A 27020-nucleotide genomic window follows, 5' to 3' on the forward strand; every position below is an offset into this window, starting at 1 on the left:
GGGTGGTAACTGTAGGCAGATGGAGTATGGCTGGAAGATGTGGGTCACCAAGGGCATGCTCTGGAAGAGTATATCTTCCCTATGGCTCTTCCCCTACCCTCTCTCTTTGCTGCCTGAAAGGGCCATGAACTGAGTAGCTTTCCTCCACCTTGCCTTTCCACCATGGTGATCTGCCTCTAGCCCAGAGCTATGGAATTAGACAAGTATGGACTGAATCTCTGAAACCATGAGCCAAAATAACCTTTCATCCTCTAATTTGTTTTTGTTAGAGGTTTCCAGTCACAGTCACACAAATCTGACTAAAACAGATGGATAACACTTGTTTCTTCACCCTCAATACTCCATCTTTCACGTCAATAAACAAAATAATATATAGTATCCAGGTTCCCTGAAATGGAACTTCTTTGGCCCTGTGTTAAGGCTCCAGTGTGGTGTGTGTGTGTCCTGATAAGGGAATTATATTTGTTTTCTCACAGTTATAATAAGAGATTACTTGTAGATATTTTGCTGGCATTTCTTTATTAGCAAATCTTCTAATGGAAAATGTGACAGAGGAGGAAGTTCAGGGGAAAATCTGCTTCCTTGAAGAAAAAAAAAATCATAGAAGAAACTCAGTCTTAGGAAGAACTTGCTTTCTCAGGTCAGAAGCAAAGGTATCGATTTCCTAAGAGTATTAATTATATCTTGGATCCTCTGATCTCTCACTTCTTAGAAGAATCTGCATGGTTATCTAACCTGAGATTCTGGGTAATTTCTCTGCCGGCTGTTTCTCTTGAAAACAAGAGAAACAACAACAATAAAAACAACATCAATAAACAACAGTACCTTTGAAGAAATGTTTGACCATAGATTTTGGAGGAAGGAATGCATTCGTTTTGCATGTGGAATCTATTAATGCATGGATTCATCTGGGCATAGCTTCAACAATAACCCTAACAGTCACAGAAGTTACAAGTGACTTGGCAGCAATAAGAATCCAGGCAGTACACGGAAAATGAATGACATAACACACTCCCTGGAAAATGTGAAGACAAATGGATTTTGAATGGGACTGGTGTTTTCCTAAGTACAGAATAATTCATTTGCTCTTGGTCCCTCAAGTTTCTGAATGCAACTTAGTTTCTTGGAATATGTTAGGCATTTCTAACTGTTCTCTCAGTACTTGAAAAATCACATTTTTTTTGGTTACATGTCTCTCATAAGAGTATCCATACCCTAGAAATAGAGAGATAAATAGGTAAAGAAATTATATTTTGTTGTTGTTACATTCCCTCAGACTGATTACAAACTTTATAAGCCTGCCTCTGAAATTGAAGTACAGTGTTCTTTGGTAATTTTAAAAAGAGAGAGAAAAAAAAAACTTCCAATGTTTAAGGATATTTTTTAAGTTTGCCTGATTTCATCACAAATGAATATTTCATATTCTATTACAGAGAAGTCATTTTGCAAATTCAGAACAGTATTGAAATTATTTTAAATAAAATTGTTTTTTCTATTTGTAAAACTCAAATTAAAATTGCAACTTTTAATATAGCATATGTAATACCCCTTTGGTTTCAACAGACCAAAATTCAATCCAAAATTCAGCCCAAATGTGACCACTACTGCTCTCTTAGAAGATGTCACAAGTCATTGTGGAGGTGTCTCCAACTGAGCTAAGATGAATATTTAGAATCATTCTTGAAATCTTCCTTTCAATGATTTACAACAGTTGGAAATGCATGTTTATCTATTAGGTTTGTTGATTTCCTTTTATATGACACATATATAATATAATTGATTAAATGCTATATATGATGACAATACAAAGGCATAAATTTGTGTAGATCAATGAAATATTAACCTGCCTAGGTTTTTACTTAGTGAGGCTTGTATACAATTGGATATACAATGTTAGCTTGTTGTATAAAATTATACAGTTAAGCTCATTGTTACACAAAATCACATATAAGAGGTTGTGAGGGGAATGGGAAAAAAACAAGGAGAGAAATGAATTACAGTAGATGGGGTAGGGAGAGAAGATGGGAGGGGAGGGGAGGGGGGAGTAGAGGATAGGAAAGGTAGCAGAATACAACAGTTACTAATATGGCATTATGTAAAAATGTGGATGTGTAACCGATGTGATTCTGCAATCTGTATTTGGGGTAAAAATGGGAGTTCATAACCCACTTGAATCTAATGTATGAAATATGATATGTCAAAAGCTTTGTAATGTTTTGAACAACCAATACAAAAAAGAAAAAAGAAAGAAATGTGCTACTATACCGAATTCTTTCAAAAACAGTAATATTTTCTTGGAACATGTGCTTACTGAGATTTTTTTTTTTAATTTATAGCCATAGAGTCATCTTATGATTTTTGGAATATCTAAACTAATGATTCAATTAAATGGGAAGGGGAATGGATGATTTAGTTAGTAAATCCCAATAATGCTTAGAAACATTGAAGCATTTGTCTCTGACATCAGGCAAATGATGATAATTTGGCAGCAGGGGAGGTTTTAGTAAAACTGAAATGATTTTTTTCTATATCCCTTACTTGTGTCCTCTGGCCATCTCTGCCAGCTTATCTGAACTGCCTATGTCCTGGCAGAATCTCTCTCACAGATGCGCAGTCTCTTGCTGATTGTGCTACTCATATTCACCTACCTTCCCTTGTTGAATAAAGAACTATTCTTAGCTACCTGTTAACCAAGAGCTTGCTGGGATATTGTCTACTAATGGCTTATAGGTTTCACTGGACACTCTTGAAACTGTGAAAACCTTGAAATATAAATGAATCATTTTGCTGTGAAATTTTAGTCACTGATGTCACAAGTCCAAAGAAATATCTGAGAGTAGGAAACTAATCACTTAGAACTTCAAGAATTCATTACATAACCTATCCTTGAAGTCAAAAGAGTGAATAAATACATAATTTTGAAATCTATGTTTGTTCTAAGAGTATTCTAAAGCCAAAAAATTTATGTAAGGCTAAAACATCACAAATCCAGAAATTACTCAATAACTCTTTCCCTTCATTGGTAATCACTGTTATTACAAAATTGCTTTGCTTCTGCAATCAATGTATGCAGAAGAAGATGGGGAAGCAAAACTGTATCAGATTAAAGATTTTCTAAGCTACATTTTTCTAAATTTCAGACTACTCAAAAGTGGGAAAACATTTTAATTGGTAATGTTATTAAAACCTGTGATTTGAAATGCTTGTGATTCATTGCTAGTCAATTGGAAGGAGCTAAACTGCATAGTTATCCTTCTCCTCAGCTTTATGACATGAATATTTTCACACAAAGGACAACTAATTCCCACACTAAGAAACCCACCTGCCCAGAGTTAGTTGATTGCCCAAACATTACTGCTATACAACATTAGGTAGTTACAGCTTCTCAATTCTAAATTTCAAAGTATATATGACCTTTGCTTTTTTTTTTATTCTCAGAGATGGTCTAGAATACTTAAAAAGGTACAAATTTCATTCTTTCATAGATTTGTGAAAGAATCAGCAAACAAATTTAACAGGTTAGTTATATCTTATACAAATATGCTTTTTAACTTTCAATTTTAGAATTCACAAAGCACTTCAATATAAATTTCCTTCTGATTATTAAAACAACCTCAGAACCTTCATGGAAGTCATCATTCACATTTTGAAATAGAAAGTGTCTGCAAGTGACTTGTACAAGGTACATCCTAACTCATTTTAGGATTCTGAATTCACTTGGTTTTATATGTTTATCTAAATTATAATTTCACAACAACAACTAGAAAAGCAGCACATTGACAAAACTATACATTATTGTAAATATCCTCTCCCAGGGCCAGTCTCCATGGGTAAACCCTTTCTGATTCCCAAACCCCTGACTTGGATAAGGTTCTTTCAGAATAGCTAGTATTTCCTTATTTCACAAATGCTTTGAATGATCAGGAGCCCAGAGACTAGTCTCCAAAATCCTTACTCCGTGTCTACTTTCACTTTAAGATGCAATGAGAAGAGATTTTAGCTGTTTAAAAAAAATGGCCTAAATGGCAGACTTAACTCAAAATAGCCATCGGAATTATATAACCAACCACATGTATTTCCTTTCACACTAAGACACGACTCCTACAATACAAAATCCAAAGTGCATACATCAGCAAGAAAGAGAAGTCAAAGTAGGTCTTTCTCAGCCATTACCCAGTGCAATTGGAGGGTTCTAAATTTATTTATTCTTGAGCTTTCATCACATGGTTATAACTCCTTTGAAAAATGACTTAATATGACAATTTCTGATATACCTCAAATATTATGCTTTGCCCGATTAACTGTGAATTAACTTTTTCTTTTTATTCAGGTATAGTCCAAGCATTTCAAATTAATAAAACATACTTTTGATATTGTATTAGAACAAGTGGAAGACTGATTTATTAAAAATTGACAATAAAAGCATCTATTTTCCCTTTATGACTAGATAATGATATTTAACGTTTCCTTCTGAGATCACTTTAATTTCACCTCATTACACATAACAAAATACTCTTGGTTGCCATTTTTCAACATAAGTATTGTCTCATCACTTCCTTCTTGTTTTTAGACAGATGCACTGTGCATAGCCAACCAAACTGACCTGTTCCACTAGGAAAATTACTTAGATAATTAAAGAAACACATGTTTATTATAAAACACCCTGGCAGTAGAAGCAGACTTTAACAAGAGGCACACGACAAATTGTGTTTCCAGCATTCACAAACCAATGACATCCCCAGCTTTCACTCTAATAGTACATAGATGAGTCTTAAATAGCAGAAGTCATATATGTATTGCATCTACATGCACAAAAAAGGGAAAGACTAAGCATTTATCCAGAAAACATCATGAATTGTGAGACTAAAGGTACTGTGTCCTGAATTAGTCTGATTCATGTGCTGCTTCATTTTTTCATTTGGTATATTTTGGAGCAAAAATAATGTATGATAGCATTTTTAATGCTTCCAATGTTTGAAAGAGGAGTAGACACAATAAAAGATAAACAGATGAGCTCATTATTTTAGATTAGAAGAAACAGTTTTAATAATAATAAATTTTTTCTGCAGATTTTATGGTTTCAGAGTATGATAAACAAGAACATCTCATTTAAACCTCAAAACAATTCTTCAAGTTTGGGCAGAACATTATAATCATTCACATGCTATCAATGACAAAATTGGTTATCTTTTCCATGACTTTTAAATCTCTTGCATACTTCTCAGGCTGAACACATATACTTTCACCTTTATATTTAAAAGTAGACACATTCAGCATCTATTTCCTAGAAGCCCTATTATACACTCTACCACATGCTCATACACAGTGTCTTTCTCTTTTGCTTTTTTGTCTATGCCATAAATGCTTCTAATATTGGATTCAAGCCACTCTATTGTTTATCTGTGGAGTTGTTTCTTTGTTTGTTTGTTTTGCTATTATTGGTGTCTATATGCTTGCATGTTTCTTACTGAATTGAAGTTCCCTTGAAGGCATAATTTAACTCTTTTTGAATATATTATTTTTGTGTTTTTATTAGTACATTATGATTATACATATTAGTAGAATTCATTCTGACATATCTATATACGCACATAGCATAAATTGCTCCAGTTCATTCCGCCTACTTTATTTTTCTCTCCCCTATTCCCTTCCCCAGTTACCCCCTTTTCTACTCTTCTGGACTTCCTTCTGTTTATTTACATGCTTTCCCCCCCCCCCATTGGTGAATAGCATGTATTCTTATGTTCTGTTATTTCCCAGATACTACACTAGGAGCTGAAGATAGAGTAAAACAGTGGTCTTTCCCTTTCTGAAATTCAGAATATAGTTATAAAAGCACATTTTAAGAGAAATTACAAAAGCAATGAGTGGTACAAAGAAAAATCACAAGGAAATATGCCAGATCTATAAGTCGGTTCTACAGATGGAACCAACTTTAAGAGATTAGTTGTTTTCATCTCAAGGAAGTGATGCTTCAGCTAAAATGTGATGGATAAGTTGGGGCTGGTGAAAGGAACAATGTTCTAGGAAAAATGAACAACACATGGAAAGAATTTAAAACAGCTTATTTGACAAATTAAAGAGATTCAACATAGTTGAAGAATAATGAGCAAAGAGTTTCCTGGGTTGAAGTGAGAGTCTTGTCAGAATCAGATTTTAAAGGGTCTTGAATACTGGATTTTATCTTAATGGTAATAATAAAAAGTTACAGAAATATTTTTATAAGGTGGTTAATATGGTAACATTTATTCTTAAAAGATCACTTTGGCATCTCTGGGAAGAGAAGCAAGAATAAAGTTATGAGTTTATTATAGAAATCCAAATGAGAGACAATAAAAATGGTTTGGACTAGGACACTACTAAGACAATCAAGTGAAGGAGAAAAAATGATTCAAACCATATTCAGGAAGTAGAGTCAGTAGAACTTGATTATTACTGGCTATGGAGATTAAAAAAGAAGTAGAATTCAAGTATCCCTATTAGACTTCTGACTTGAGCAACAGGAAACAAGGGGAAGGAAGAACCATGAAAGAAAACTGATCATACTGAGATGAAGTGCATGGATATCTTTATAGAGATGTCAGTCTTGTGAAATCAAGGTACACAGCTTTGAAACATTGGACATAAATCTGATTGTCATCAATATATAACCATGGAGTATGGAAACCCATGCAAAATCAGAATGCAGAATGGGCCAATCATGGAGCATTAAGAAAGTTCAATATTTTAATCTTAAAATAAGACACCAGAATATTTCAAATTGGATTTTGTATACTAGCATTAAATGAGATTTCCATGTCAAAAGTATTGGGATTATACAAATCTGCCTCAGGGTATTGACCAAAGCACATTTGTAAAATAAGGTGCCTTAATTCACATATAAGCATATCTTCTTAATCTCTTCATGATTACCTTGAGTTAACATTTCATATACAAAGGGACTCATCACATCACATTTCAGTTAAATGTGTCTGTTAAAATATCACTTTCAAAAACCTACAGCATCATAGTGAAACAGTTCTCCCAGAATACAAATTATTCTTTGAGAGAAGGAACTTAGAACTTTTTTACCCTGGGAAGAAAGTACTGATAGAAACTATCACACACATTTACATATGTGACCAACCAGCCATTTATTTTTTTTCTAGAAATAAATAAGCAATTCAAAGAGTTTAAATGAATAATTTCAAAAAGGATAACTTTAGTATTATAGAATAACCCTGAAGTAACATAACTGATAGAGGACACCTAGTGGTGTTTAGCAGAATCAATATTTGTCTTAAGAAAATATCAGGCCATTCACACCTATGTAAGGAATGTTAATGACAATAGATATGCTATTCTATGATGTCATCATGACTATTATATTTATATTACAGACATGTTAATATTTAAATATCTCATTTGAACTTCAAAGTTGAGTTGTTTGTAGGCATAAAAAGTCACTTTACATGTTCTTCCTAAATCAAATAAAAAATAAAGGCACAGTTGAAATAAACACCTACATCATAAATTTCTAGTATAGGATTCATTTCACCTCTCAGAAAAATCAAAATCTCCATTATATTTGATAATTGAAGTCATAAAATACTACAAAGTAGACTTCTTATGTATCATTAATACATATTGTATTCATTACAATACATAATGTATTCATTAATACACACATTTCAAGGGCAAGGGTACTTGGTAAATATAAACCTCCTTTTAACTTTTCAAAAAAGTATCCTGCTGGACATTAACTATATGCAAAAACTATGAGAAACTGATAATCCTCTCTCCTCACTGGTAGTATTAGCTTTATCCTAAGCAGCCTCCAGGCCCCTCCACTCTGTAACACTCTAAAATGCAAATCCCCTGCCTAAAATGCCTTAATAACACCTTATTAAGTCTATTATTAGCACAAATTCCAGTCTATACTTCCAAACTCACCCTGGACATATGCAGCTACTGTGCTAGGTTGCCTATACCTTGTATTTTATTGCAATACACTCCTCTGCCTGACACAGTTGCTCAACTTGGCAATCCAGACATCAGTTAAAATTCAGTTCAAGTGTCTTTGACAGCCTCTTCTCATGTGAGAAACTGTGTTGTTCACTCCCTCCTTTATGCCACTGCTGACTATACTATCTATGATTATTTACTCACATGCCTTCTTTTCCTTCAAAACTGCCATCCACATTGTATTCTCATGTACAACACCTATAAATAGACACTACCCAATAAATGCTTAGGAGTGAAGAATGCGTGTTCCTTTATAATTATTTAGTGGATTTAGAACACAAAAGATTGTCATGCATTTAGTGAATAGACACGCTCTGATTATCTATTATGTTTAGAACATTGTATGAATAGAAAGGTGATACAAGGACAAAATTTATCGTAATGGTTTCCTATACAGGTTTGTGTCCAGCAAGAAAACAGAAAATAAACATTACTTAATATCATGAACAAATGCATGCAAAGCCAGTAGAATTCTTCAGTATCAAATACTAATGTGGAACTTAGTCCACTCATGTAGAATAATTTCTGGACATGAGTTTGAGTCTGAGTTTTATTGAAAATAAAAACAGGCTTCCAAATCTGAGGTGTAGCACAAGCAAAATTATAGAAGAAAGAGTCATTCTTTGCAAAAAGTATTGTAAAACTTAAAAACAAAAGGAAAAGATTTTTTTGGTGGAAATATGAAGTGACTGTGGTAAGACAGGGAAGTGGTATGCTGGAGGGCTTTAAGGGAATAGCAAAGAAACACAGATTTGATGTGATGGGCAAAAGGAGCCTCTCTGAGTTCTAGTGTAGAGCAGGTTTAGGAAAATATCACTGTTTGCTTATGATAAATCTTCTAAGTTTATGTGTTTCTAAAAGATTAAAGTAGTTAAAATATAAACTAAATAATTATAGCTAGGCAACTTGTAACAAGAGTTAGTTTCTAATCTAAACCATTTAAATGCTAAAATTGACCAGCGATAAAAACTAAAGTCTGTATTAGCTCCCAGTGCCCTCAATTTTCTTATTAATGCTATGTCATTAAACATAATTTATAGATATGACTATGTCTAAACCAACATAGAAATCTAATATTAGTTGCTAGAAAAGCATGGCAATGTTCAAATTATATTATTCAGCTGAAATTGCTACAGACATATAAGAATATCAGTCTTCTTTTCTGCCTCAAAAACGTATGTAGTTAATTGTGATATGTCTAAATCTACACAGGGATATGGAAGAGATAGAATGAGAAATAAAAGATAAAATTAAAAACCTCCGTGTTATAAAGCCAAAGTTATGTATAGTGGTGCATTTTCCCACACTTCTATACTACCCATGAGGTATTTACATTTTTTCTATGACACTAAAAAGAAATCCTACAAATAGGTAGCATTACAAAGTGGTATTTCTCTTTGGAATTAATGTTTTCTTAATCTCTAAAAAGGTCAAAGGTCACCTCCCTTTGACAAAATGACTGAGATCAGCAGCCGGGGCACTTGAGGTTCCTAGGACACTTCACTTTTACCAACTGAATGATTTCCTATTCACTAAGCTCTTAATCTACTCTTTATCTCTTCAGTGGCTTGTGATTGTCACAAATTGTTAATAATATTCCATTTAATTTCCAAGGATTTCCTCGCCATATGTCTCTTTTAGAAGGATCATACAGAATTAGTCCTCCTTCCGACAGGTTACAAAGTAGCAATCTGGCTTGGATCACAGTCACTACTGAAATACAACAAAGAATTAAGGGAATAATTTATCAAAATTACTAAAATTGGGAAAGATTCACCTCAGCTTTCTGAAAATTATTGGAAAAAGAATATTCTTGCCTGATTTATCTAAATGACCTCACATTTTCACCTTACCTGGTAATATATACAAAATTTCAGTCTAGTGTCAGAGAGCTCTATTTTTGCATCCTAAAGACATTGATCTTTCATAATTGACTTGTGAAAACAGCCTCCATCCTGACAGCTTCACACTATGGCATTTTATAATTCAGTTGTCCAAATAAGCTGTTCCCTCCTATATTAACCACTACACTTAAAAAAACATAAAGGCTATGTATTAAACATTCCATATTTCATTGATAATATTTCTCTATTTTATCTCACTTTAGAGTTCCTTGTTGCTTTTCAGTTGAACTAATTCAGACTATGGAAAAGAAAATTTAAAGTATTGTTGAAGATGCAAGCAGTTTCCTATAGAAGATAGCTGCTTTCCTAGGGAATGATTCATTTAGAACAGTGGCAGCTTCCAGACTTCACACATTACTTCCCCAAATTTGCTGAATTTAGCATTAGCCAGCTTGATACTAAAACACTCAGAACTCAAAGACATGTGGGTGAACTCAAGACATCTTCTTCTCTAGTCTTATTCTAAAAGCTCCCAGAGCTACTTTTGATTTATTTGTTGTATTTCTAAGTGTAAATACATACGGGTGGCATTTATAAAAATCAGGTCGAGATTTGCCAGTTTGGGAGCCATTCAAGTTTCTTTGTGATTATGGTTTGAATGGTGTAGGTATTAAATTCTGGATTATAATTCTGTTTCTTCCTATTTTAATACTATTAACTGCTAACAAGAATTAAACATCCATGATACATAAGAGTATATGAGCATATCACATAATCAAGAATGCATCCTTCAGCTAGATGCACTTACTGTTCCTTTGTTTCCAGGATCATTTGTTTATAAGAAAGATCTTGCCAGTTCACAACTCTGTCCTGAAAGCATTTGATTACCAAATGTTTGTAACTATACATTAAAATGCATTTTAAAATAACGATGGCAGTAAGCCAAAGCTCCGGAATTATATCATGGCATCTTTAAAACCCTGACATGTTACATAGATCTAGGTGCCTGTGACTACTGCCAAGAACAGAGGGCATCTGTGCTAAGGAGTGTCCTCCTTGACCACATGGCCTGCCATTTTATCTGATAGGATGCCATCTGTTCATCCTGCTGCCATTCTCTAGGGTAACTGGGTTAAAACTACAGGATATTAAAATTAGTCACACTGCCTACTGTATTTTTTAATTGACAGGTTATTCATATCAGTGAATTTTTATCACATGCTATTTGTTCCATAAAATGGTGAAATATAAAGGTGTTTATGATTAAAAGAGTACATGTTATAATGAGAACATTTATAATTTTTCAGGTTAAAAACACTGACTCTGGAGTCAGGTTGCCATGGTTAGAATTCCAGCTCCACCTCTTACCAGCTCTGTGAATCTAGGCAAGTTTCCTTACTGTATATAATTGCCCTCATCTGTAAAATTATGATAAAAGTTCTGTCTACCTCACTGGGTTGTTAGAAAGGTTCAGTAAAAAATCAAATATATTTATTGATATAAGATAAACCCTCAATATGTATGAGTGTTACTATAAAGAATCATTTTGGTTTAATATGAATCTTAAATTAGTATGAAACAACTTTTGAAAACTGAACATTAATGCCATTTAAGATGAGATGTGCTATACAGAGAAAAGTTACAAGATGAATCTAATTTCTCAAATGTGTTTCATATGATTTTAAAGATATCCCATATCCATATTTTAAGAATCATCCATTTTTATGCCTTTTCATCCGTGTATTATGCAGTGTTTTATTATTGTAAGTCATTTTCTGAAATCCTGTGAACCAAAGTGTCATTGACAAGAACACACAAAACATTGCCACAGCCACACGGAAAGCAAACAGAACTTCCATTTCATGACTTGTTTAAAGGTATAATTTCTCTTTAAAATGTTGAAAAGTCTTTCTGTAGGGAGCAAAGCAACAATCCACAGCCAGTACACTGCTTTCATTGTTCTGTTTAGGGACTCTAGAGGCATTTTTGTCTTTCATTTTTATGCATACAATAAATACAGGTTATAATTAATACAAAAAGGTAGATTTAGAAAGAAAAGAAAGTAAAATAAAAGTTAATATACAGGCTCTGGAAGTAGGCATATAAACTCATTTGCTTGATGATGGTACATTTGACTGGGACCTTTGTAAACTCCAGTTGGCTGAACTCTTTCTGGTCCCACCCACTGCCTAAGAACAGCAGGTGCCTTATTCAGCAAAATAGGGGCCTGATTGGCCAGAGGCACTCCATTTATTCACTGTACTATTTATGATTCCTATGTAGTAATTTCCCTCCTGGGTATGCTGTTTTTCAGTATTATAAAGTAAACTAATAAAAGGGAACTATAATAATTTTTAAAAATGTAGGTAAAGCATAATAATAAGCAAAAGTATTATTCTAAAATCAAAGTCTTCATATATGCAACTTGGAAACACTTGAATTAACAATGTATTGTCTTCAAACACAAATTCAATGAGATGTCAATATTATGGGAAACATATACTACACTATCTTTTTAAGCTCCTGATACACAGGTTAGCAATCAGACCCTACACATCTTTACCAAAGAAGGCACTTGTTGTATTCGAGTTAGATTCAAAGAGTCTTCCAAGGTAGAAGAGAGTTTGCATTGATTAGAATAAAAAAGTGGATTTGTTTTAAATATATTAAATTGGCATAAGATTGTTTTTTATAATTACTAATTGTTTTCAGTTGATCCAAATTCAGTATTTGATCTTATATCTTTTAGAGATATAAATACATAACTTATGTACCAAAAAGAATACTCAAATAAATTTTACTACTCAAACTTCATATAACTCATGACATATAGCACATTAATATTCAAAATGTCATAATAAAAAATCAGAATATAGTGGCTTTAAAAAAAAAGATGTGACTTACCTCTTCCCACTGATGTATGTATCTAATTAACCTTGAAAGTCGCAATAAGCGCAAGAGACTGAGAATTTTTGTAAACCTCACAATGCGCAGTGCCCTGGCTGTCTTGTAAACTTCTGAATCCATCCCTTTTTCTACAATAAGGAAGATATAATCCACTGGGATTGATGAGATGAAGTCAACCACAAACCAGCTTTTTAAATAATTCATCTTGATCACTTTAGGGTCCAGGATGATTTCAGAACTGTCTTCATTGACAGTCCCAGTCCTAAAATTCATGATCAAGTCCAACAGGAAAATGGTATCTGATGCCACATTGAAAATAATCCATGGTGTTGTTGTTTGCTCTGTAAAGAATGTGATTCCAACTGGTATGATGACCAGATTTCCAACCATCATGATAAGCATTATTAAATCCCAATAAAACCTACAACAAATAAAAAAATCAGATTTTCAGATGTAGAAAATAACCAGCTCATTCTCTTCCTCCCATAAAATATTACTGATTTACAGTTAAATATACAAGCCAGAGAACAAAGAAATGATTTTTAAACATTATAATTGAATCAATGGCTACACATTAAATTTTAAGTGAAACTAATGTTTGTCTAAACTGAGGCATTATAATTATAGAATTATTAAATTATTAATGTATAGTAAATTATACTAATAGAATTAAAAAATACCCATAACCCCTATTTATCTAGTAAAGAGGTAAAAGAGAAATTCTCATATTGTTAATGCAAAATATAGAGGGAAACAAGATAAAATGTAAGATTAAAAGATTTTACCTTTTTAAAAAATGGCCTTCGGGAAGAAATTTTAGAGATGTTCGGGAATGTGTTGTATGTCAAATTTACAATCGTAGTTTAGAATAAACAGTAATAAGTAGAATGCTCTAAAAATTTTGCTCTACTAGTTCATCTCTGCCATGTTCCTAACATAGCTTATAGTTTTGCAGTACTCCCAAATATTTATATTTTATTCTTCTTCTGTTTGAAATAAGAGAATTAATTGTGGTCTAATGCAGAAAAGAAATGAACAGACTATACTTCAGATTTGAAATTAGAATCTATCTAAAATCTGAACTTTTATCACTTGTTCCTTGGGGTACCTTAAATACATTTTGCTATTTTTCAAAATAATTTATTTCTTTAAAGTTTTTAATTTTACTTTGAATATGCCTATGATTCCTAACTACATTTTGGAACAGTCATATCAAGTTACATTAAAATTGGGAAAAATCATAATTATATAGCTTATATTAATCAAAAATAATTATAATGTTATTTTCATAAAGGTTCTCTCAAAATCTTTTGACATTGCAGTTAACCAACCAAGTAATAACTATTTATAATTATTACAATGAATATGTTCTTATAAAAAGGAAAAAAACAATCAACTAACAAATGTTTAATCATGAAATAATTTCTAGAAACATGATTTGCTTTATCCTAGAAATAAGTATTATCTTCTGAAATTTTTTTGCTGTGTAAAGAATGTAAACTTCTATGATATAAATGTCTATTAACCAAAAATTAATTATTTGTTTTATATTATTTACCCTACTTAGACTAAGTTACATCCTGGTAAGTTATACATTTCCATAAGCCTTTTGAAGTTACTATTATCCTTAATTATGACTGATCCTGGGATAAAAATAATAGTATAAGAAAGAACTGTAATCGGCACTTTCTCCCATGTCTCTGATCCCAGGATTTTGCAAAGGTTTGTTATTTTCAAGATTTCACCACTACTCCTGTCAAAATTTACCTGTACATTTATGAGCAAGTTTAAGATACTCATGTAAATTGTACATCATGCTTCATGCACTAGAAATTTAAAAATGTAAATGAAATATTTTTTTTCTTCTCTCAATGGAAATGCAAACTGCGGCATTAATACACTAAGGTCAGAAAAGAGATGTAGAGGTGAGGCAATATTGCAATAGCTGCTTTGCAAAGATATGACATCATTGAGCTCAAAAATGAAATTATGTGTACCCTGAGGATTTTTCACTTCTAGATGCTCTTATCCATTTCTTCTATGAGTTTCTCTCTCTGCTGTCCCCTTGATGGCTGCTTTTTACCCCTGGGTATCACACAGTCCTTTCATCTTCTATTCTACACATGCTCCTTGGAAAATATTATATATTTATCCATGTCTTTAATGATTGATTTGTAACTGATGGCTCTAAAAGCTTTATCTCTGGTTCTTTCCTGTCTTCTAGGACACCAGATTCTCATAACCAACAGCCTATTAAATCTATCCCCTGGCATGTCTCACATTCATCTCAAACAGTATAACTAAGTCAAACTCATACTCTTCCCTTCCCCTTGCATTCCTCATGGAATGGAGCAACTTTCTATGTGCTTTGCAAGCCAGAAATTTTGGAGCCATCCTAAGTAAGTTCTGGTCATGAATCTACCCAATCCCATATCCAATCAATCACCAACACTCTTTTTATCTCACGCCTAAAAATATGTTACAGTATTGCATGATACTCCATTAATATGTACAACTTTTATGCTTTTGTATCAAGTAAAAATAATAATAAAATTAAAATTATAACCACATCACAATATTCACATGTAATAAAAGAATTTCTTTCAACATTTAAATTTAAAATAAAATGTGTTGTATTTATTCATTTGCCTCTCACAACTCCCAATGTGGCTGTCCTCATTCAGAAAGTCTTACGAGATGTTCAAAGTTGGAGGTAAGTTATATAAATTATCTATCCTAAATATTCTCATCTGCAAAATTAAGATTATTAGGGAACCAAATGCTTAGCTTTTACGGATTAAAAAGATTAAATAAAATGATATATGCAATTCAAGGACCTGACCCATATAAACTGGCATGCGATGTTGCTGGTATAGTCACTACCCTTTAATCCTTCCTTCGTAATCAAAAGAAATACAATTTTACAGGAGTAGACATTGAAAAACAGACATTCTTGTATTTCTGCCATTGAGGTGGAAACTTTTTTTGAAAGAAAACTAATATGCCATTCTTCTTGGTCAATAGAGATGAAAAGAATAAAGTGTCATCGAGTCTACATTATTGCAATAATGTTCACCATACCATAGCTTTTTATTAGCAGTACTGAAGCCATTACATATTCAGTATCAATATGAAGCTCCATTAATTCTTATAATATCTTTAGAGTATCATTTACTCTATTTCATAAGCATAAACACAAATTTAGTTATAGTCTTTGTATAATATTGCATTTTCTTTGATTAAAAGATTCATTCCTTGGGTAGCCAAATAAAATACAGTTATTATCCATTCTGGAAATAGGATATAATTCTGTTTTGTTTTATGTTTAAGCAAAGAAGCGTTTCAGAAAACTGACCTCATGAGAATCTCTTACCCAACTGTCTACGAGTTGCTCTTCCTGACTCTTTGCTCTAAAAATTTCTCTTGGCTATCCAGGCTCTCCCCTTCTGTCTTACAGATTTTATTGACCAAATCATCTTTCCAATCTATCCCCTCTTTCCATTCCCATTGTTACCTGATTCTCCTGGAGCTATTCTACCAGTCCTTCAGATGCCACCCTGAAAATGAGTTTCTTAAGTGTTTTTTTTCTTGGGGGAGGGTGTTTTCTTTTTAATGGACTATGTTTTAGAGATAGTTTATATTGACAGTAAAATTGGGCAGAGGAAGCCAGGCAATGTGGTGCATGCCTATAATTCCTGTGGCTTTGGAGGCTGAGGCAGGAGGATCACAAGTTCAAAGCCAATCTCAGCAAATCAGTGAATGTCTAAGAAACTTAGGGAGACCCTGTCTCAAAATACAAAATGAAAAGGGCTGGGGATGTATCTCAGTGGTTTAGTGTCCCTGGGTTCAATCCCTGGTACGAGTAACATATATAACAACAAAACTGGGGAAGAGGGTACATAGGTTTCTCATATGCCTCCTGATCTGACATGTATGTGTATAGCCAACCCCATTATCAACATCTCCCACCATGGCAGAACATTAATCACAAACGATGAAACTACATTGACCACTAAAAAACTACACTGACCTACGTTGCCATCTCATTATCACCCAAGGTCCACCCAGACATATCATTATCACCCAAAGTTCTAATGGATTCACCATTGTACATTCTATAGGTTTGGGAAAATTTATAGTGAAATACATATGCATGAGCACTTTCATTGGCCTAACAAGTCCCCTGTGCTCTGGCTATTTTTCCCTCCCTTCCCTGACTTCTTGAATTTTTTCAACCCCCAAAGCAACATATTTTCAGCATGATTCTTATTCTATTTTTGCTTCCGCAACTGTTTGTCCTTGCATTGCTGGATTTAAGTTCTTTGAAGTTCAAAATAATATTTTGTTTTCTATTTATTTTCTATTTATTTCCCACTGCAATGTAGACAGCATCTAAGATAGCAAATGCTAAGAATATATATTAAATTAATTTTGAATGGAAACATTTACTTTACTGGGGATATTTAAAGAAAACTTTTATAAGACAAGTGTTAATAACATTAACAACAGAATATATTAAATAAAACAGAAAACAAACTGGGAAACAGGAAACAAAGAGAATAAGAATATATTTTGGGGTTAGACAATCAGAAAATAAAGTTTTGAATTTGACTTCTGACTTGGCATATTATAAGATCTATTCACTGCTATTTATTCTGCCCCAGGGATAAACGTTTCATAAAAGGTTCTGGATGAATGTTAAAATGAAGAGATAATAAAATAGGTTAAATAAAATAATATCTCCAATTTTTTAGTATATTATTGCTGATAACTACAACATTAATTTCTAGTAAAATACTTTTTGTAACTTATTTTTAGGTAAAGAATCTATTTTCTCCCTATAGATATTTAGAAGAAAGGAAGTGGTATTATAAAACTTAGTCCACAATGTAAAACAACAAAAAATTCCAAATTCAGCAATACTTCATTTTCTCTACCCACACGTATCCCTCTAAGGATTGTGGTAAATAAAGATAGCTCTGTGTCCTCCACAATAAGAATTTCCCACTGTCCTTGAGGTTCACCTGCCCAGCTCCTTATGATATCCGGCTGGTTGAACTAATCTAATGTCCGACTTTTCTAACCTAAAGCCTCAAAGTGATTTAAACAATTGCCATATTTAGCTACTAAAGGTGCTTGCCTTTACAATATTCTCTCTAAATATTGAATGAATGGTTTTCTCTTCTTCCTTCTCTCTGGCGGAAAAAAAAAATATTTGTCATAAAGTCAAAAGGAGAAAAAGACTTCTTGTTAGGTTCCCAACATGGTAACAGACTTATCATAGCTCTCATTTTTCTCTAGACAGTTAAATTGTCCAATAAAATTGTCCCATCAGCTAACACTTAAGATTCACTCTTAAAGGAAATAAACAGACAGAATTCCCAAAAGAGAAACTTTTTTGATAATTTCCCATGAAATATAGTTATTCCTTTGCAGTTACTGAACCATAATGTAGTATTTCAAAATCAGTGGTGCTCTAAGAGATTAATAAACATCACTAGATGCAATACAAATGTTTGTCCCATTTTATTCAGAAAAAATATCCTCAAGACCTCAATTAAATTTTATTTTTTATCAATAAATCATAAATTGGGCATACATTTGTTATCAACTCTAATATCAATCTAAGTAAATAAACAAGAGCATAAATAAGCAAATACCTGGGTGAACTTTTTCATTTTGTGACAACACATAGTCCTCCCAGCCATGGTCCAAATTTAATTTAAAACTGCTCAATTTTTAAAAATCCAATTAGTATCCCAGTGATTGGGCACATATCTTCTGAAAAATAATAGAGTGCCGTTTCTTGTTTACTGGATCCTCTTCCTAGTATTCTCAGTGGTGGTTCACTTTTCCTGGTCCAGCAATCAATACCTGAACCTTGGTCTCAAGTGTTCTCAGACTTCACTGTCAACCCCACTACCTCCATAGAATATTCACACTGGGATTTAGATAAAATATGTGACCTTAATCAGCTTTGCAAAAGCATTCCCTTCATCAGGTCTCTTTGATACCTTATAAGGATATGTTTATTGTCCATTGAGATTGGGGAAAATATATCAGAAAATGCAGGTCACTCAAATACAGGCAATTTGAAGTGGAAATATGCTAGCTTTCTTAACATAGTAAAATTTTTCTAAGTAATCCCATTTGAGGGAAAGTTTAGCCAACTTAGGGATAAAACTAAGACATAGTTAAATGTGTTTAGGTGTTTTCTAGTAAACCAGCAATTTATCCAATAAAAACATAAGACAGTTGGAGGGTGTATGTGAATGGTATAGGAGAATACACTTATCGTATGATGTATGTGCTAATTGTGTGAATGAGCCAATGAGATAAAAATTAAAACACTATGAAAGAATGAAAATTTGTACCAATCCAGACAAATTAAGCTAATTTTATCTACTTACCTCCCTGCAACTTCACCTTTTTCTTGTATACCAACCCTCTAAGTGCCAATATAAATGGTCTTATACTGTTCCTCAACTCTTGTTTGTGGAATTTTGTGAGTTTAACCGTTTATACCTCCTACTTGAAACTCTCCTAAACTGTTAGTTTCTGTGATTCCACATTGTCACAGCTTCTCACTCATATTTTTTTTTTATTAGCAGAAACATTTTCTTCAATGACTACCTGACTCCTCTTTGGTCATTAGTGTGGGCATTGTAAATGATGGACCTATCCCAACTTTCCTTCCCTCTATTCACTACCTCCTTTGGCCTCATCAACTCCCTGAAGTTTAATCAGTTCATGAAAGTGCTTCTCAAGTTTATTATTGGACTTAACCTCTGTACTAAAGTTGTACATTTCAAAATACATCCTGACTAGTTGGTGGACTCTAAATCACCCCAATAGGTTGAAATCCAAACCAATTAATCTTATGGCCTCAACATGAAATGCCTGATTTTTTAATTTATTTTTTATTATAACATAGCTTTTTATTCTCCTTTCATCCATCCAATTAGGCATAAAACTTAAGAATTATCCCTGAATCATATTCAGCTTTTCATTTAGTTCCATTTCTACCTTCCTGAGTGAAAGTCTTACATCATTATTTTGCTTACTGATTTTTCCATTTCTACCTATCCCAGTAAATTGCATCCCCTTTATATACAAGAAACTTTCCTATTGCTTACAAAGTGAAATAAAATCCTTCAAAATCCTCTAAAGTATTTAACAATTCTGTATCTTTTTATGTATATGATTCCCTGTTAAATTTTAAAAGAATCTGTTGTTCAGACCCTTTTCTTTACTGTTGCCCCATACATGTTATCTGGGGTCTTCTTACTAAAACCCAAACTCAGTATATCCTGATATCACTTCAATAGTCAAATTACATTCCAGTTCCTTCACAGTACCCCTTTTTACCCCATTCCCAGTTCAGTTGTACTTTATCTCCTCCCTACCACAAATTCCTATCTTAATTTCTCTTAGCATATGAGTACACCTACTAGTGAACAGTGAAGCCTTACCATAATATGATGTAAATAATAATGAGGTAAAAAAGAGCACTTAATAGTCAATGTCTGAAAATACTTTTTAACTCTTATCCCTAAACAAAGGAAATGAAATCTTCCTTATATTTAAATTGCCTAGCAAATAGTGTACCTGTGTGTTGCTCAGTTCTCAATGATCAAATTCTAAATTAATCACATCTGTATTGATGAGAGCTTATTAAATGTCATTGCAAGAGTTTAATTAAAACATATGGACATTGTTCTTTTGGATGGTTTAGAAATTAATTAGATATAGGCCTTTTGTATTTCTCTTTGAGTAGTAGAATTAAGATGCATATTTTTAAACACTTCTAATCTTCTTGCTTTAGATAACAGGAAGAAAGATGTCATTCAAGGCTACTTTGATTATATCATTCAAATTCACTTTCAAATTAAGGCCACAACTTGCAGTTTGCTGAATCCAAACATCTGTTTACCCCTAACTGAATGAATTTACTTCTGTAGTCTACGTCTTTAATCAAAAAATGATTTTAAAAAAATGATAAAGAATGGAACAGAACCCTAAGCATTAGGTTTGTCTATGCTGCAGTATTCTATCCTTATGATGACATGTAGACTTTCCATAAAAAGAAAAATCCTTAATTTATAAAGGGTGAGTAGAAATAGTGTATAAAATAGCTCCTCATGTTTAAATTTAGAGTTCTTCCAAAAGTCCAATCTTAAAGTACTTCTCAGCCTCTAAGCATTTTTATTTAATTACCATTGAGTGACTTTTTTAAAAAAATTAACTTCTACAGTTTTAGGCATTTTATTTTTTTAATAAAATAGAAAATACTGTCAGTGGTCACATCATCCTCAACAGAAATGTGTTATAATACCACTATCTCTGCTATAAAATTTTGTAGAAGTGGCACATGCCTGTAATCCTAGTACACTGATGGCTGACATAGGAGGATTGCACATTTGAGGGCATCCTCAGATATTCAAAATAAAAAATAAAGAGGGAGCTGGGTGTGGTGGTGCATGCCTATAATCCCAGCAGCTGGGGAGGTTGGGGCAGGAGGATCATGAGATCAAAGCCAGTCTCAGCAATGGCAAGGACTAAGCAATTCAGTGAGACACTGTCTCTAAATAAAATACAAAAAAGGGCTAGACATGGGCTCTGTGGTTGAGTGCCCCTGAGTTCAATCCCCTGTACCCCCCAAAAATGAAAAATTAAAAAAAAAATAAAGAGGGCTTGGGGTGAACTTTAGTGGTAAAGTAGTCCTAGATTCAATCTCCAGTACTGAAAAAATAAAAATTAGTAAATTGAGGTTCTTTTTTTAAGTGTTCAAGGAAGAACAAAAAGAAACTTGACATTAGGTTGTCTTTTAAGTCCCATGATACAGACATGGAAGAATTTTACTTTGAAACTGAGCTGAATGACCATCAGTAGCAGAGGGTTTTATATTTGTTGATATACTTTCACCATGTGACATTTTGAAAATAAGGAATATGAAAATAAGGAAAATTCTTCTGGGCCTAAATACATAGATACATTAAGGTTTGTTTAAGTTTGGCCTTTTGACCTGAGACTGATTCTTCTCTCACTGCCTTCTCTCAACATCTAAATGTCTTATTGCTTCCTTAAGTCTTTAAGATATCTATGCTTTATGAGCATTTTGAAATGTGTTCATGATCTTGATTTCCAATATAAGAATTATGTCATTGAATATTGAAAGGTAACCATTAGGGCAAAAAAAATGTATAAATAATACTTATTAAATAATAGACACTGAAGACATTGTCTTGTTTGATATTCAATAAAACAAAACAGTAAATAGTATCTGAATTTGACAAGAGGAAAACTAAAATCATTGTACTAAAGACATTTATTAAGTTCATATAGGCAAGAAATTATGAACTCTAATTTTGCACCCATAACCAACTTCTGTGCTTGTACTTCTTCCACCAGATTCAGTGTCCAGGAAAGTGACTCACAGATTCCCAAAGAGCATTAAACACACACACACACACACACACACACACACACACATTTAGTAGGGCAGCAGTGGTGGTACCTTTACCCATCTTCATCAGGCACCTATCAGTCTGAGGAAATAAAGATTTTAAATGGTTGTCTTCTCAAGAGAAGGTCTAAGTCCAGGAGGGGAGTAGATAGTGGTGTGATTCAGATCCAGCTTAATGGTTGGCCATTGGTCCCTTTCAACATAAACTAGTAAGATTTTGTCTACGTTCCCAGAGAATCAAAGTAACAGTTCTTCTGTCTTTTTGCCCTTACAATTACACACCACTTCTAAATAAAGGGGCTGTGGATTAGTCAATTTCAATCGGATTTCCGGGGCTGGGACTGTAGCTCAGTGGTAGAGTGCTTGCCTCGCTGGTGTGAGGCCCTGTGTTTGACCCTCAGCAACACATGAAAAATAAATAGATAGATAGATAGATAGATGGATGATAGATAGATAGATGAATGGATGGATATATAGATAAAGATATTGTGTCCATCTACAACTAAAAACATATTTTAAATAAAGGGATTTCTGAATTCTTTCAGCCTCAGCTGAAAAGATATTTCACTAGCATGTTGACCAAGGTCAGTTCAGATGTTCTAGTACGAAATATTCTCTCCAAAGAGTGACAACATAAAAGTTCCAGTAAATATGTGCTGGCTACCTTGTAGATAGCAGATATTATTCTGAGCACTTAGGAAATGCATATATATATATATATATATATATATATATATATATATAAATTAAAATGAATACTTCCCTGATGCACCTCCTAAGTCATAAGAAAATGAGGATATGCCCTTAAATAAGACCAAGAGAATTTTGAAGACATGTTAATAAATAGAACATAAGGCATTTTGAATTTCCCAAAGAAGGGAAAATCATAATCTATTTGTGGCATGTACTAATACTAAGAAAATTCAAAAACAGCATTGGTTCAAGAATTCTGGGGATTGCATATTTATTCATAGCACAAATGTTATGTTTTAATTCATGAACATACACATGCTGCTTCCTAGGTTTGGCACTATTCTCATAAAGAGAATTAGAAACAGTCCTGTCCTCAGTTAGACTTGTCTAGGAAAGATAAACAATCTCATAAAATGTTATAAGTTCTATGATGGTCTTAAAGAAAGGGCATTGCTATGGCCCATAAAGGAGAGTGGTCATGTGTTCAGTGGAGGAACAACAGTAGATTTTAACTGAGTTTCATAGATACCAACCTACTCAACTATTAAGAACTTGTTTTGATGCAACACAAGCATTCACTGAGCATGGTATCTCCCTAGGTTGCCTCTAGGAACACCATATTAGCTAGATAGAGCATAGACAGGAAGGGATTAAAAGTTCTGCTGGTATGCGTATTTTTTTAGCTATTCCTTTAGCTTTTATGCTATAAAATAAATTTAAGAGACTATTGAAGTTTCCATCTTCATTTATTTTAAAGTCCTTGTTTCATGTATGATCATGATGGAGGATAGCCAAGCACGTGATCCAACACAATTTCCATTAAAACCTGTCAAATTCTGCTTATAGTCATGAATTGTGTAGTACATGTCTCCTTCAAAATGCTTTCTTTTAAAGTGACGAAGAGCAACTGGTTTTAACAGCAGAGTTTTGAAGTTAAAGAGTATTCATTGCTACAGATCTAGAACCCCACACAGGTATGTGGTTATGCCATTTCCATTTAGCTTGTTTTTTCCCTAAAGCAGTAATGTTTAGAGATGTTATTGCATACTTGAGTTGTGTCTAGGTTTTCACCCACTGGCAGCTGCATATTATCTGAGGAGGAGAATGGGCGATGTGTCAAGGAAGAAAATGATTCTAACAGGAGCATATGCTCCCAGGCCTGCAACAAATACCAAGGGTGTGTGGGCAGAGCAACATTTGCTGTGTAGTATTTAAGAATTGAGGACCAAGTTTCCGTAATTATCTGGCAATTCACACAAACGGTAGGGCATATTTTAAGCCGAATTGCCAGTACAACGAGAAATTTTCAGTCACCTACAAATGAATAAGATGAATACCCACTCCCATTCACTTTGATCCCTGGAAAGAACTCATGTACATATGTTTTGTGTAGGTGTCTCTAAAAATATGGTTTTGTCCCCTTTCTTTTCATCCATTCCTCATTGTTCATTGGACTTATTAAACATTTTTGTTCACAGAAAATATTCCCATAATAAAATATTGCCCAAACATTCAGAAGCTGACTCCCATTAGTAGTTAGGAGTACTTCCTGCTTTTTAACTAGGCCAATGACACAGAGAAAATTTTAAAATAAAGTATGTATTTGCTAAAGTCTGCAAGATATATTTCTGATTTGTATAGTTCAGTTTATATTTAAAAGAAATAGCTTCCACCTTTAGGTAATTTAAATGACAGACTGTGTGTCTGTTTTTTTCCAACAGTAAAAGAAAAAAAAATTCTTGGTAACAGAGATGTAATTGGAAAAAAAAAAGAAGGACTCAGGAACTAATTGATTTTATGTATGAATCAAAAATATCAGTTCTAGAAATAATAATTTTGTTGGGCTTTGAGATTCCTCGAATTCATTATTTCAAGACCCATATGGCATCATTTAATAACAGAAGAGATGAAATGAGAAATATCACTCTGTAAAATATATTTATGAGAACTGAATCATCTAAAAATTGTTTAAATTTTTAAAGTTAATATAAATGCCTTAATTTATGACCCTAACCTATCTTTCTGAGCCTATCTCTCACTAATCCTCAGACTAATCTAATGACTTAGTTTTCACATTCTCTTTTAGTTTCTTCTGTGCAGTTGTTCCCTTCAAGTGCTTGGAATACTCTCCACCCCACTCTTCCTCTACTTTCTCCATTCTTGATTGGGCTGCCAGCTCTGCCAGCACAATCCCAAGGGCGCTGAGCCACAGTCAGTCTTCTCCAAACCTTAGAATGTGTTAAATCCAATGCATGGGCAAGGAGAAGCACCTCCAAAATATTTTTTAGGTGGAACTGAGGAGGTAGCAAACTGATGAAATGGGAAACAGGTTTGGGAGGATTTGAAGTAAAGCTGCTCCCTTAACCACCACACTATTTTTGCTATGCTCTCAATTCCTAGACAATAAAACAGCAACATGTCATACAGATACTTATTTTGACATCATATAAAATTCCAAAAAATTTTGGTGGTTATAAACTCTCATGAGCCACTTCTTGATGCTTCTACCTAAGGCAAAAGACCATGTCTTATTCTTTTGTTGCTTTTAAAGAATACTAGGAACAGAACAATTCAAATGGTAAGACGTAATAAAGAAAAACTGAATAAAGAAATGACCTCTGGACTTAGTCAGGTGCCCTTGTAATAAATACATGGATCCTGTAGTATGTCTTGTTTTTCATATACATTAAATATTTTTTACTTTCACGTATACATAGAAGATTATTTTTAAAGGTCTTTCTCCAACTATGCTGAATATACCATAACCATGAATCATATCTATTTCTACCTCCACAATATCCCCATTATCAGTAGAACAGTGTCTGCAACCAGAGTAAACTTTCTATTGAAAAAATAAAAAGACGAAGGAACAGTCAGCACTCTGATAAATATCAGCACTGGATTGTATTTCAGTCTACTAGTGTCACTCCCTTGAATAATATTTGGGGAGTACTGGCGTCATGAAAATGTAGATAAACTAGAAGACATTCAGAAAACTAAGGGGTAAACTTACTGCATGAGGGAAGATTTAAAAACCTATTTACCTAAAACTGGGCTAAATTAAAACTATAAGAAAATGTGAACCTGTTCCACACATTTGGAAAGTTAAGTAAAGGTTGAGTTTGACCAGCATAGTAAGAGGGTAATCGAAGAGCCACAGAACACAGATGCCTGGCCTACAAACTTTGAGGAGTGAGCACATAGGGCCCATATGAATGCTTACAGGACTATTTTTCATCCACCAGGAGTCCCTGAGGTTACCTGGTGGTTTGTCATGAGATTCCAGAGTTCAAAGATATTCTCTGGTTCACGTCCTCCCCAGACAGACAAAAGCTGGTCTTGTGGGTGGAAGCTGGCAACCTTACTATTGCTTGCTATAGAACCGACATTCAGGGGAAAACTAATTGTTTCATATCCATTGGTCTTTTACTCCTCCTTCTTTGAGTATTAGTTATATGTCACATTTTAAAAGAAATTTTAGATTGACAAATCACTTCACATTGAAAATTACAGGATTTTGTAAGAGGTTTCAAGAATAAAAATAAGTAGAGACATTTTAAGTACTAGTACAAGGTCAGACTCTGGAAAAATATTAGCAGACACTGTTGCCATTAGCGACTTGATATCACACTGAATTATAAAACATTCATTGAGAGAAAATAATGCCTAGTATCAATATGAGATGCACCTCAAGCTATCAACCCAAACATTTCAGGGTACACTGAATTACAACTTGTTAAGATCTGGGAATAAACATAACACTAGTCAGGTGAATCAACTTTGCAACTCTATTTTGTGGTGTTTCAACTTGATTTTCAAGCTACTATGACACTGTAGAATTTTGTCAGACAATAGCTAAGTTCCTAACTTCTACAAAATAACAGTATTCATATGTCATTTTCAGGGTAATCATTTCATTACATTATTTCATCAGTTCTCAAAGACACGAAAATATTAGCTTACAGATCAGAAATCTGAAACAATTAATATGGTATGTAATTTAACCAAGATCAGTTGGCTGATTTAAGACTTAAAGCCAGATATTTAATTCAGGGTTCTGTCAGGTGTCAGATTTATTTTAATTTTATGCTTTACCCACACACACA

General features: G+C 33.4%; 1 protein-coding gene across 1 annotated transcript in view; it reads right to left on the reverse strand.

Moving 5' to 3' along the window:
- Hcn1 (hyperpolarization activated cyclic nucleotide gated potassium channel 1) overlaps window positions 1-27020 on the reverse strand; it is a 355144-nt gene that overhangs the window by 299435 nt on the left and 28689 nt on the right. Inside the window, exon 2 of the mRNA XM_046456309.2 lies at window positions 12753-13176. Coding sequence (XP_046312265.1) covers window positions 12753-13176 — 424 coding nt within the window. The remainder of the gene's footprint in view (window positions 1-12752; window positions 13177-27020) is intronic.

This window comes from Marmota monax, unplaced genomic scaffold (genome assembly GCF_021218885.2).
Source record: "Marmota monax isolate L192 unplaced genomic scaffold, Marmota_monax_Labrador192_F-V1.1 WCK01_AAM20220418_F8-fsc00037, whole genome shotgun sequence".
Taxonomy (NCBI): Eukaryota; Metazoa; Chordata; class Mammalia; order Rodentia; family Sciuridae; genus Marmota; species Marmota monax.